This window comes from Nelumbo nucifera, chromosome 2, assembly GCF_055504915.1.
Source record: "Nelumbo nucifera cultivar China Antique chromosome 2, China Antique-T2T, whole genome shotgun sequence".
In the NCBI taxonomy this organism is placed as follows: Eukaryota; Viridiplantae; Streptophyta; class Magnoliopsida; order Proteales; family Nelumbonaceae; genus Nelumbo; species Nelumbo nucifera.
Genome location: NC_142650.1, coordinates 25,929,939 through 25,943,957, shown reverse-complemented (window position 1 = coordinate 25,943,957; position 14,019 = coordinate 25,929,939). Strand labels below are relative to the sequence as shown.

General features: G+C 34.2%; 1 protein-coding gene across 2 annotated transcripts; it reads left to right on the top strand.

The window, feature by feature from the left end:
- Positions 1-4,719: 4,719 nt before the first annotated feature.
- LOC104595359 (uncharacterized) lies at positions 4,720-8,547 on the top strand. 2 transcript variants are annotated; one of them, XM_010256064.2, is made up of 9 exons: positions 4,720-5,142; positions 5,418-5,607; positions 5,718-5,857; positions 5,954-6,066; positions 6,188-6,428; positions 6,585-6,746; positions 6,822-6,907; positions 6,991-7,040; positions 8,146-8,435. In XM_010256064.2, exons 1-9 carry the CDS (start codon positions 4,750-4,752, stop codon positions 8,286-8,288), a joined length of 1,518 nt encoding a protein of 505 aa, XP_010254366.2. In that variant the 5' UTR covers positions 4,720-4,749; the 3' UTR covers positions 8,289-8,435. The 2 variants fall into 2 exon arrangements, with proteins under 2 accessions (XP_010254366.2, XP_010254367.2); XM_010256065.2 differs by having other exon boundaries at positions 4,721-5,142; positions 6,828-6,907; positions 8,146-8,547.
- The last annotated feature ends 5,472 nt before the right edge of the window (positions 8,548-14,019 follow it).

Here is a 14,019-nt window from a genome sequence, read left to right as displayed (position 1 = left end):
ATATATATATCAAACAGTCTTTTGGTCTTTTTAGCTTTAAAGAAGATCTATTAAAAAATTGCAACCAAACAATCTTTTGTCTTTAAAGATCTACACTGGATCGGCATTTCTCAATAGCCATCTCCTTATTTTTTTAACTCGACATTTTCTGATTCCACACTTTGCACAGATTCGCTAGACCTTCTTCTTCTTCGTCGTTTTCCTTCGCCTCACTTTACTCTTCCTTAATGTAAGAAAATCATCTCATGAATGACATGGGAGATATTCACAAGACACGCCTATATTGTGTTGTGCGTATGGACATGGAAACTATTTATAAATAGGAGATATGAAGTATAAAAACACCTCAGCATTCCATACTGTTACCTGCACATGTGTCGGTAACTAATGTGTTTGTTAGTGATTAGAGGTGTGTAGCCCGCTGTACAATAAAGTGGATGTAATAGTAGTAGAAAAGGGGAATCGTCACATACCATGCATGCACCAATAATCTAGACCAAACGAATTTTAATGTTTTTAGTGAGGATGAGATGTACAAAAAGCCTCTCTCTCTCTCTTATTTAGGGGTAAAATAGTAAAATTAGTGAATTTCAGATGCTGAAGGTTTGATCCAATACAAAGCACCTACTCTATTGTATAAACATAGAATGCAATTGTTTATTACCAAAATCAACCCAAAATGGGTTGAGATTCTGGATTATTCAATTATAATAAATAGATTAAGATTTTAAATATTTGGATAAATAACGAATATTTAACATAACTAGTTTTTAAATAGTTAAAATAATAAAAGTATGTATTAATAGTACTATAATTTTATGGATTATTAAATTCAAAAAGTAATTAATATTTTAAAATTTAAATAATGATATTATTTCAATAAATAAACAATATTGTAAATAACTAATTTCATTTATACCAATTAATAATTCTAAAGATAACTTTCAAAAAAAATATTGTTTGTTAATAATAATTTTAAAAACTTAGTCTTTATTTATTATATATTTATCTATACTAAAATTAATATTTATTGTATTTCAGTAATTATTTATTATTTTTGTGATAAATACATTTTCAATAATTATGTATAAATCTATTTTTGTTTTATTATTTAATAGAAAATTTACAATAATTATTGAAGTTTAATTAAACTACTATTATATAGCTTTTAAAATTTAATTTATTGTATATTTTCTCTATAAATTTTTAATAATTATTAGAGATTAAACTATAGTTCACTAGTTGGTTCAGTTCAGTTGTAGGTTGTTTGGCTAACCAAATCGACCTAATTAGGTTGGGGGGTTGGTCACTCAGGTTATATTGGTTTGGGTCAATTTTCGATTTGATCGGTCGGTTCAAAAGATTTAAACTTAAAAAATTAAATTTAAAAATTAAGTTTGAATTAAAAAAATACAATGGCAGTATTAAAAATTAAGTTTATGGTATAAACTATTTTAGCCTAAGAAATAATGGAATTTTCCAATTTTTTTGTATTAAAAACATATATTTAAAATATAAAATATTAATATATATCTATGGTCGGGTCATTCGACTTTAGTCTATTTACAAATTGCCAAAGCGAAACTAATCCAACCCAATCAGGTTGGGAAATTGTTGAACCAAAGTCGATAGGAAATAATAGAAATCAAGTTGGCCAGTTTCATTAGATTGATTTGGAATGGCAACGGAGCGGGGCGGGGAAGAGGAGCCTCTCCCTATCCCCGTCTTCATGGGGATCCCCGCTCCCTGTGATTCTTTGTAATGTCAACCATTATGTTTTTGTTTTTTATTTTTATTTAAAAAATAAAAATAAAATAATTAAGATTTACAATCCTATTAGAAAAGATTCAAAAAATTCAACCATATTTTAAAAAATATTAACATTATATATATATATATATATATATATATATATATATATATATATATATATATATATATATATATATATTAGCGGGGATTGGTGTCCTCGCGGAGCAGGGAGTGCTCTCCCTGTCCTCGCACCATTCCCACCAATAGGGATGAAAATTTCTCTATCTCCATCCTTGTAGGGGGAAAACTAATCATCCCCACCCCTGCCCCATTCGGGGAAAATCCCCATGAGGATCAAGGAAATGGGGAAAATTGCTATCACTAAGTTTGATAAACAATCCTATCTAAAATTAATTATTATTATTTTTGTATTGTAAAAAAATTATTAAAAGTAGTATATAAAATATAAATGATTATTTATTATTATATAAAACAAATGTATACTCTTACATGTTTCTATTGTTTATCTTTAACTTAACAAATCCCATGCATTCCACATGTTCTTATTGTTTAACCATTATAGAAGCCTAAATAATCCCATCAAGAAAGTCTGGATAATAAAATTTTCCGCTTTGGACTACAAAATCACGGAATATTTCTCTATTTACATAAGCATGCATACTTGCATGAATGTATTAAAACTTAAAAGTCATATTTTTTGGCCAATATTTTTTAAATATTTGGTTAGAAATTGGCCTTCTAAAAAATGGTTTGAAATTTCTTAAGAATTTGTCATCAACTTTTTATTTCTCTACATTTTATTAATTTTTCTTTAAGAATAGGTTTCAGAGGTTTCTTACCAAACAGTCTATATACACTGGCCTTCTCTAGAACTGGGATCTTAACCAACCAAACTAGTTTAATAGTCTATCTACTCCTTCCCCGACCAATGCACTTTAACTAGGTTGTGCATTTTAGGAAATCGAGCAACAAGGAATCATTAAACACGAGGCCCCAACCCACAAAAATGGACCCCAATCCTATTACACAAGGAGTGGGCCTGCATCTTGAGGTCAAATCATTAATAGAGTCAGTTGTAATTTGGGAAATACATGAATCAGGAGAGAGAGGTTGTATGGGACCCAATGAGAGAGAACTAATGAATATAATAGGGTACGGATTGGCTTTACTTTTACCTGTCCACACTAAATTAAGGCTGAACTAATTGTGTAATAACATCATTTCATTGGGGATATATAAGAGTGTCAAATACAATCGGGTTTTATAAAAGTCCGAATCTTCTCTTCACGCCAACCTGACAATGCCTCCCATACATACATATGCACATCAGGAACATCTCCCTCACTATGTATTATTATGCATAGGGAGATGTTCAATTCATTTTATATGGTTAGTTATGAGTCTAGGGTCTAATATATACTTACAAACCCTATACGATCTTAGTTGGACTGAGGTCCCATGTCCTGGTCTATATTGAATTAATTTATTAATTTAATAAATTAATGAAAATTTATGAATTAAAATTAGAAAAAATTTATGATGCCGGAAAGATATAGTACCGAAAGAGCTTAATTTGATAAATCAAAACTCATCCATGAATTTCGATAAATACTGCCTGATTGATTAACACCTTTACGATACAGTAGATTGGTTACAAGTTTTTTTTCAGATATCTATCTTTTTATTTTTAGTATCTTAGTGGAACCGCCCTTAAAATTAATGCCCAAAGAAGTCCTGACAGAGAAACTAAAAAGTACTTTAATATGTTGGTAAATTGTTAATATTTAGGAGCTATATCCAGTACCATTGGCATTTCAAGTTTAAACACCACCATATTAGCGCCATAACATTCAACATTTTGTCTGGTTAGAGATTGTTCTGAGTTAAAACAGTACGTAGTCAGCGTCCAGCTACACATGATACATTGGGAATACCTGTCAGCCTCGTAATTTATATCCATAGGGAGATGTTCCTTATATGATTGGATGCCATGTTCTGATCTCAATGTATGTATACAAATTTTACTTTTACGCTATATTTGTTTTGAAGGAAAAGTAAGGAAACCAATATAAGATTTGTAAAGGTTTTTCTACATTTTTCTTCAAACCAAACATGGTCTTAGGAGATCCCAACTCATCTCATGAAAAGCTTTGCATCAATTAGATTTTGTTTAAAAGTACATTATGGTCATGGTTAATGGTAGTCTTTCAATCTGCAGTGCTTAGTGTTGAAACACCATTTATACTTAATACACAAACATCACTATTTTTACTTGAATCCCATTTGGTGAAAAATGGGTGTACATGTTTATCATGTCAGCTAGTGCTCCACATTAGTGAGGTTGTTGATCAGATTCTTCTTCCAAGGATAGGAAGCATCAAATTGATGTTTCTTGAAAATTGAAACACCCCTAATATTTTTATACAAAGTTTCTTTTTTTTTTTTTTTTGACTGTTTCAACTCAAAACATTTTCCAACCAAACTGAAAACTGAAAACTGACCGTTAAATTCAGAAAACCCTATAGGCTATAGGCTAGTGGTGCCAAACAACCCTTAGAGACTGTTTGGTAAAGAAATATTTCTTGGGAGAAAATCTGCTACAAATGATATTAAAAAATGTAGCCCATTCCACACGGACTACATTTTTGTAGCTTGTGTTGTACACGTCTTGCTTGGAGCAGATCCCGATTGCAAAATCCAGGCCATCGTGGGCCCAGGTGTACGAATCACTTATCACTGGCACATTTATGATTTATGTCGGCCCATTGGGCACGGATGTGTTCTCAGAAGTCAAAACACACCCAAAAGAATCAACTGATGATTTCAAGTGAAGCTTCCTGGTGTTTTAATTGGGTCTTCCAAGCTTTAATTAAACAGATGAAGTATTAGTGGACATGATTGCATGGTGGCGTCTACCACCTGGAACTAATGTTATATATATTCCGGGTTGAGGATTTGAGGCTGTTATGTGAAGAAATGGCCCTTAACTCTCTTACATGTTCGGTCATTTGCTTACTTCTTCTCCTCTTCATAACATGTGTTTCTGCAACACCTTCCATGCCGAGTCTCAGTGTTCTTGGAATAACCAAGCAGAGTCATCGCAGACTCACCCCATTTTCTTTTCCCTCAAGAGACTTCAACACGTATTTCTATACACAGAAGCTTGACCACTTCAACTACAGGGCTGAAAGTCAAGCTACCTTCCAACAGAAATATGTGATCAATTCTAAGTTCTGGGGTGGTGCAAATTCCAGTGCTCCAATCTTCGTTTACCTTGGAGCCAACGCACCTTTGGATGATCAAATCCGCAGGATTGGCTTCATGACGGATAATGCTCCTCAGTTCAATGCTCTTTTGGTGTATATAGAGGTAATATCATAAATGAAGAGAGAATTAATAGAGGTTACAACTAACCAGTTTGAATGAAAATATTCTTGAGAAATTTAGGGTTTTATTTCCTTCTTTTTTTCTTCACTTACTTCTCTTCTTAGTCTTACTATGAATTCCCAACTCTCAAAGGCCACTGCTAAAAAAACTGATATTGTTACTTTTGCTCTAGCTAGTTAACAGTAATTAACTTACAGCTCTTATAACAATTGTGGTATGGGAATAATCTTACCAGAGAGAGTGCTAATTCTTTGTAGCACCGGTTCTATGGACAATCAACTCCATTTGGGTCGAGTGAGGAAGCGTATCAAAATGACAGAACTCTTGACTATTTGAATTTGTCTCAAACTCTAGAGGATTATGCTGAGGTGATTCTAGATATAAAGAAAAACTTATCTGCAAACAATAGTACTCCTGTGATTGTTATTGGAGGATCTTATGGTGGAGGTAGCTGCTTAAACAACTCATAATAATGCTGAACTGATCAATTAGCACTAGCAGCAGTGCAGACTCTTGATTAAACCATTTCCTTAATTAATGCCTCCTCCAATTTTCAGTGCTTGCTACTTTGTTTCGCCTGAGATACCCTTATATAGCCCTTGGAGCACTAGCATCTTCTGCTCCAATTCTGTACTTAGATGGCCTCAAGCCACAACTACAAGATGGATATTTCTCCATTGTTTCCAAGGATTTCAGAGTAAGTAAATTGAATTCCACCAATCTACATTTCCCATACTCATCTCCTTAACAAGATCTCAAAATTAATTGTTGGTTTTGTGGATAATAAATGCAGGAAGCCAGTGAGAGCTGCTACAACACCATACAACAGTCATGGTCTGAAATTGATAAGATTGCTTCCCAAGAAGATGGTCTTTCAGTACTAAGCAGAAGATTCAATACTTGCACGTAATCAAGCAAGCCTAGTTTCTCTATCACCATGCACATATATATATCCTTTCATTTGAATACTTTAGTTTGAATTCCAAGACTGATCGTTTCTTTAATTTGTTGGTTTCTTTCTTCTTAGCCCATTAGAGAACTCTTCCTGGCTCAAGGATGCCTTGAAACTGGTATATGCTGCAGCAGCCCAATATGATGCACCTCAAATAAATCAAGCTGTTAACTTGATTTGCACTGCCATCGATAGAGCAACCAACGGAACGGATGTTCTTGATAAGGTCATCGCAGCTATGTTTGCTTTCTTTAGTAAGTACCCAGGCCCACATGAATACTGTGATGAGATGCATCAGTGGGCTTGGAACTGGCAGGTAATTAACTAGTGATATTTAATTTTCATCCTGTCTTTATAATTTGTTTTATTCTAAATTAAGCTTAATCATCATCGAAAGGGCATATAGCTCATACATTGGATTTTTCCAAAGACGTGGCAATGTTTAAGTGTTCTAATACCTCTATTACATCAGATTTGTACTGAGATTTTGATCCCCACCGGAATCAGTGGCACTGATACTATGTTCCAGGCCGAACCTTTCAATCTAACCAGCTACAAGGAAACTTGCAAAGGCTTATATGATCTCAGACTTATGCCTGAACCTTTCTGGATCACAAGTCAATTTGGTGGACAAGTCTCTCTCTCTCTCTCTCTCTCTCTCTCTCTCTCATCTATTTTTCTCATAATTTGTACCTTGTTAATGTGAAAGCAACAGGATGTTAAGTTGGTTCTTGGGAGGTTTGGTAGCAACATAATATTCTCAAATGGACTTAGAGACCCATTTAGCGCTGGAGGGTAATAAGTTAAACCAGGAACTTATATATTGCTTATCTTATTTGTACACATTGATATTAATCGAGTCTTTGTCATCTTATCAGCGTGTTGGAAAGCTTATCAGACAGCCTTGTAGCTCTTCCTACGGCTAAAGGTATGTGTTTAATTCAAATATTTCTGGGGTTAAAGAGTGATGATGATCATAACTTTCCCCGCTTTCTTATATCTTGTGATACATGCGAGAAAACCAATGGACTGTATGGTTATAGTCTTATAGATAGATGAGTTCGGATCTCTTCCTCACAGACCGCGCCTCACAGCATGTCCTGGCTGTACATCGGAAAATCTCTTGTATTTGCATTTATTATTCATAGGGAGATATTCCCAATACAGAATTGGATGTGGGTGTGAGGCGCGCTATGTGAGGAGCAGATCCCAATTTTAGATAGACATCTGAACAAACTTCCATTGGTTACAAGATCTTTTATCTATTGGACCCATAGAATGGCCAAACTCTCTCCATATAATGTTTTGTAAATGCACACATTTGGAAGAGAGAGAGAGAGAGAGAGGAGTGTAGGGCACAAATCAGATAGGTTGGGTTGACTTGAAGATCAACCTAGGCCCAACCCCAAAAATCCAAACCTCAGACTCAGACCTGGCCCAACCTAAGATCAAGCCTTACTTTATCAACCCAAAGCCAACGAGAGATTAACCCAAAGTTGAATTGTGTTGGGCTCTGTCAGGTTTGAAAGAATTTATGAATACATTTTTATATAATCATCTTTTATTGAGCTTTATGATCCAATTTAAGAATAGAATTGATTGAAAATATATATAAATTTCATTTAAATGTACATAAACATTTGTAAAAGCATCTTTATATAAATAAAACGCATGCATATATGTATTCGTTCAAAGTTCAAACAGACTCAAACTATACGAGGCCTCAACCCAAGTTCAGTCCAGGCCCGAGTATTCTAACCCAGACCCAGCTTGCAGCCAGAAAATTTAGGCCCAATACATAAAAAACATCGGGTTGGGCTCAGATTGAGCCCGCCCAAGCTGCAGCCCGAAGGAAGACAGAAAAGCAACATATCTCCATAATTATGCAACTTAGTCTGTGTTAATTAATTTTCATGTAAAAGGGGTGGGGAAATCAAAGCTTTGTTTGCCCTTCTACAGATAAATAGATGGAACCTTTGTAAAATTTTGCTTATTAATCAAGCTCATTACTAACAAAACGTTTGCTAGTGTAGGATCCCACTGCTTGGATATCTATGCTGCATTACCAAATGACCCAGACTGGTTAATCGTGCAACGGCGCAGTGAGCTTAAAATCATCAGCCAATGGATTGCACAATACCATATGGATCGTGCTGCAAATATTTCATATATATAAAGCATATATATTTAAGCGCTCATAACTTTGATAATGGATATGGCACTTAAAAGGAATTAATGATGAAATAGCTGGGCCCATTGAGTTGGGACAAGGCTTAGGTGATGATGATGATGATAATGAAAATGCCACCCCTGTTAGAGGCATTATAATGTTTCAAACTGATTAAGGCATGTAGAAAGTTATGTAATAATTTCTCTACTGTTGGAGTGTTCTAAATTTTAGTAATATGAATATCATTTAAGTGAACTTTATTTTCTATTCTTTTTCTTCAAGTTTCTCATTCTAGGGATGTCAATGGTTCGAGTCTTGGTCGGGTGTTTCATTCCTGAACCGATTGATTACTAATTGGTACAAAATCATATGCTGAGAAACCATCCTGATTGATAATCAGGTCTAACCCAATAGACCTAATTATACTGATAATTATTTACATAAATAATAACTAAAAATTTGATTTTTGATAATATGATTTTATTAAAAGTGACAGTAAAATAGTAAATTAATTATATGTTAATAAATCAAGTTTTTAATTAAAACTATCTTATATAGTATCTATCAAATTTGTTATTTTAGGCATAAAATATAATAAAACTAAAAACCTTTATATATATATATAATATTAAAGTAATGATTTCAGGGCAAAGTTTCCTATAGTCAGACATGTGGCTCATTTACATTCAGACACTTATCATTCCAAAAATTTAAACAAAATGGACACATGTCAAATTTTGATTAGTGGTAGTTCAAGAACAGAGCCCACTAGACATGTGTCAAATTCTAATTAGTGGTAATTCAAGAAAAGAGCCCACTAACATGGAGAGTGGAGCTCTTAATCCTTGTTAATTAATTTGGCTAAATAATTGCAAGAAAAATCTTCTAAGTGATGAAAAATTAGTTTGGGGCTTGGCAGGAAGCTTGAGCTCTTAATCCTTGTTAATGAGGTAATTTTGAGTTGAAAAGCCATGTTAAATGATCAATCAATAGCCGGTCCGGATCTGCTGACATTTTTCCTCTGCACTTGCATTCAGTGTGTCCCATTAGATAATAAAAGGGTCAGATGGCAGCATGGATCTGATAGGCACACTCAGTGAGCACAGTAATTAAAGTAAACACTCGATCAGTGCGTTGCGTATGCTCAGCTTAAGTCGTCACTGCATCTGCATGGATGAGCTAGGAGGAGGCAAAACTTGTAGGGCTATGCTTACTCCACCTCTCGTCGAATAATGTGCCTACACCAGATCCGGACTCGACAGACGATAGGTCCGGGTTTAATTGGTTATTCTCAAATAGTTGTGGATTTGTAACAGACCCATTTAGTTTTATTATATTCCAATAATTTTAGGCAGTCCTTTGAGGTATATAAATGGATTAGTATCACATGCCATCATCATCTCTTTTTGAATCGCTGCTATATATAGGATCAATATAGACTTGCAAACCATCATAGACCAGGCTAACTGCATCTAGCAATCTAGAATTGGCCACATTAATTATCATTCTCAGATCTAGGGAGATCCAAGATCCGACTCATTTTCTCTCCCTTCCTCTTCCTCCACTGCCACAAGAACTACAATAGGTTTGATCCATCAGTGGAGGATATATATAACGCACGCAGCCCCTCCTGCCTGACTTTCAAGTTTCATCAAACCCTAATCAGTCCTTATCATTTCCTCCGACCTTTGGTGGCTCAACTGTCTACTCTTCTTTACCGTGTAGTGGGCTCTCAATATTACAGTACTAATTGGGCAATGACGATTAATTGATAAATACAATTCAAAATTAATTACATCTTTTGCAAATTTCCAGTTATTTATTCATCAACTATCAAGAACATTACAGCAAACAAATCGACAAAACAAAAAAAATGAAGCAAATGAATGAACAAAAACATAAACTAAAAAGCCATATACGAATAATAGAAGATGGAGGAGGCCATAGAAACTGGGAGAAGAGCTCTCGAGCTAATTAATAATTCTCGATGGAGTCGAGACGTTGAATCTGAAGATGCTCCCTGAACCTCTTGATAAATGCCTCAGCACACTCGTCTATGTCTTCTGAGTTGCAGTGGTTGATCCTCACAGATTTGATGTCTCTCACATTGGACCTCCCATCTCTATTATAAGACCTGGGTGGCGAGGCAGTGTCCTCTATCTCCACCATTTTTGGTTTCTGAGGAAACCCAGCAGCGCTCTTCTTCATCATTTAGTTTAATCTTCTCTGATCTTTTCTAACAATATTTAATTAAGATTGATCTGGCTCTGAAGTCTGAATCCCTCCTTGGCTCTATATATCCCTTTATAAATATATATACAGAAGCATTGACAGCAGATAGAGAAGATATAAAAGGACAATTGTATAAAGGTACGTAGACTCAAACATTACGAGTCAAAAGATTCTGACAGGTGGCCATGGCCGAATTTGGAGACATCAAGTCAAGCTTTAGCTCAAGGAAAAGTTGTATAGTTTGAGGTATCTGTGCCTAATATTCGATTCAAGTCCACCATAGCCCCATGTTATGTGGTCTTCTGTTGAAGGTAATGGTATATATATGGGGCTGACATTACGTAGAAATTAAATGCTGAGTTGCAAGGTTCGGAGCTTCTGGATTGTTGACTCCTCCGGAGAGAAGGAGACGTGACGCGTATTTCATTTCTTGGGGTCGAAGCAATTCTGTCCACAGATTTGCTTCACAATACCAGTTGAATGGTGGGTTGGGTTTGTCCCATTTTATCTCTTTGCAGCCTGGGAATCGAAGGTACTCGTCTCGCCGCATTCAAGAAAGGACAGCGGTGCAATTCAAAAGTTCAAAAGGGGCTTTAGAGCACTTGACTGCACTCTGCACAAAGCTAAGTTATTCCATCCCTGCTGTTGGGATGCAAATGGGATCAATTTGACTAAGACGATTCAAATTTGATCCACTATTATTTGGTTAGAATGTTTGCATATTACTAGTGTTCATTCTATTAATACTTTTGGTGTAATTTGTATCTAGGGGCCGCGGCCATTACTTGGGGTTGGGGTTGGGGTGTAATGATTAAATTAATGTTGGGCTGTCAAGCGTTATCCACCCCTCCCAAGATCCTAGATAACGGCCTTTTATTAATGGTCTTATCTTATATCTGAATTCAATTTAAAATCTGATCCGAGGTTGATGGATAAAATTCAATAAGAATCCCAATATTAACAAATCAAATTTAATTACATCCTAGGAATGCCACTTTGAATATGTTGGAGCAAACCTTATTATTTCCAAACTTACTACAACCGAAGGTCAAAGTCCAAATTTGCAACCCAAGTCCAGCAGCATGATAAAACCCATGTACCCAATACAATTTGGGCTGGGCTTGGTCAGATTTGGGAAGATTGGTCGAATTTGGAAGTCTTCACTTTATATATCAATAGAAATAAAAGAAAAATATATACATGCATCCTTATATTATGTATAGATGTCTGCATTAACAAGCAAATTCGCCTATTGTATCAACTGCGTGAGAGATAGGCCCCCACTAGGAGGCGTTCATCTAATCCAAATTATTGAAAATGGGTAAGTGATGCTTTCCGCCTGCATAGTTGAAGAGGTCTATTAAGGATATAACGATTTTATTTATGATGAACAAAACAAAGAGCTTCAATGATTGTTTAGGCTAAAGTTGTAAATCGGGTTATGCTGCCCGTAGTCCAGCACAAAATTAGGCCAGTTTAGCATAACATGGCACAATGGGATGGGCTGTGCTAGACTTGGGGTTCCAGGTCCATGAGCCAGCACAGCATGACATGACCAAGCAGGTTGTGCCGACCAAGGAAACTAGCCACTGTGACCCCTAACAACTAGTTTCTGCTTTTTTTATGAGGTTTTACAAAAATACCCCCAATAGCTATAAATGGCTATATTTATGCATTTTGGCTTTAGAGGGAAAAATGACAACAATGCCCTCCAATAGCTATATAGCAGATAGTTGGAGGGCATTTGGGCAAAGTGATAAATGGTTTTATAATTACCAAAATACCCATCCTAACAACTAAAAACCAACTAGTTTTTAAAGTATTTTGGGCAATTGAATTATTTTCTATTTCTATAAATACCCCTATCCTCCACCATTTCCACCAGACCAATTCCCATACTCTCTCTCTCTCTCTCTCTCTCTCTCTCTCTCTCTCTCTCTCTCTCTATATATATATATATATATATATATACTTTCCAATTCTCAACTTTATTCAAGTTTCAACAAGAAGAACGCTTTCCCAAGTATCTCAAGTTAGCAATTTGGGAGGCTTGGAGGCTTCAACTGTTAAAATCAAGTTGATATTTTAAATCGACAATCCAGGAAAGTGCAATTAAATTCATTTTTATTTCTTTAGAAATTTAAAAAAATGGTTGGTTCTTCCTCTCAAAACCAATTCCCCAACATGTTCAATGTCGGTGATGTTCAGTCGCAATATGATAGTGTCAACATCGATATGGATGCTAGTTCCCACCCCTAGTACTACTACTAGGTAAAAGAAAAAGGACACCAAGTTGACTAACCCAATTTTGAAAATATTTAGAATAGAAGAGGTTGATGGAAAGGGAAAAAGAGTCATTTGCCAAAAATGTAGGAGTGACTTTAGTTATAATTGCAAGGTTGGTATTAGCCACTTGAGCAAACATTTGCTCTCCCATAAGAAACAAGAAGAAAATGAATGGAAGGAAACATCTCAAATTCAAATTGGGCATAGGGTTTTTGGTACTTTTAAATATTCTCAAGAAAAAATGAGGCAAGAGTTAGCAAAATATATTATACATGTTGAACAACTATTTTTATTAGCTAAAGATACTAAACTTGAAAGATTTTTATAATATTCTATAAATTCACAATTTCAAAAAGTTTCTAGAAATACTTCTAGATTATATGCTTTAATTTTTTTAATCATATAAACAAAATTAAATTTCTATTTTATCAAATCTTAATTCTAGAGTTGCAATTACTTCTAATATTTGGACCTCTAAATATAATATAAGTTATATTTGTGTTATTGGTCATTTTATTGATGAAAATTCGCTTTTACAAAAATACATTTTAAGTTTTACTAGGCTTGAATGACCACATACTAGCCTAACAATTGTTGCAAGTATTTTAAATACTTTACATAATTATGGAATTGAAAATAAACTTTTTTTCTATTAGTTTTGATAATGCTAGTAATAATGATTCTACAGTAAATATTTTAAAATCTCAATTAAAACCATATTTAAATGGTAAATTATTTCATATTAGATGTGCATGTCGCATCTTAAATTTATATGTTCAGCATGCTTTAAATATTATTTATCCTCATATTTTTAAAATTATAAATTGTATTTTGTATATTAGAAGTTCTAGAACAAAAAAAAACAAGAATTTAAATATTTATGTCAAAATTATGGTTTAAAAATATAAAAAATTTGAATTAGATGTTCAACATGGATGGAATTCTACCTATTTTATGTTAGAAAGTTGTATTTCATACAAACAAATTTTTACTGATTTTTATAATGCAAAAATGCCACATGATATTATATTTGAAAAAGACAGGGAAATGGCAATTTGTATAAAAGATTTTTTACAAAATTTTTATGATACAACTAATGAATTTTTAGGTGTTTATTACCCAACTAGTTGTACTTTAGTTAATCTTTTATTTATAATTGGTGAATGTTTTGCAAAATATAGAAAACATTGACAATTCAAAAGTATTGCTGAAATAATGG

Bases quoted from the DNA above. Each gene is read 5' to 3' on its own strand.
- LOC104595359 (XM_010256064.2), top strand. From the start codon at position 4,750: ATGGCCCTTAACTCTCTTACATGTTCGGTCATTTGCTTACTTCTTCTC. The intron at 6,747-6,821 runs GTCTCTCTCTCT...TTAATGTGAAAG, and splicing joins CAAGTCAATTTGGTGGACAA to CAACAGGATGTTAAGTTGGT. The intron at 7,041-8,145 runs GTATGTGTTTAA...TTGCTAGTGTAG, and splicing joins AGCTCTTCCTACGGCTAAAG to GATCCCACTGCTTGGATATC.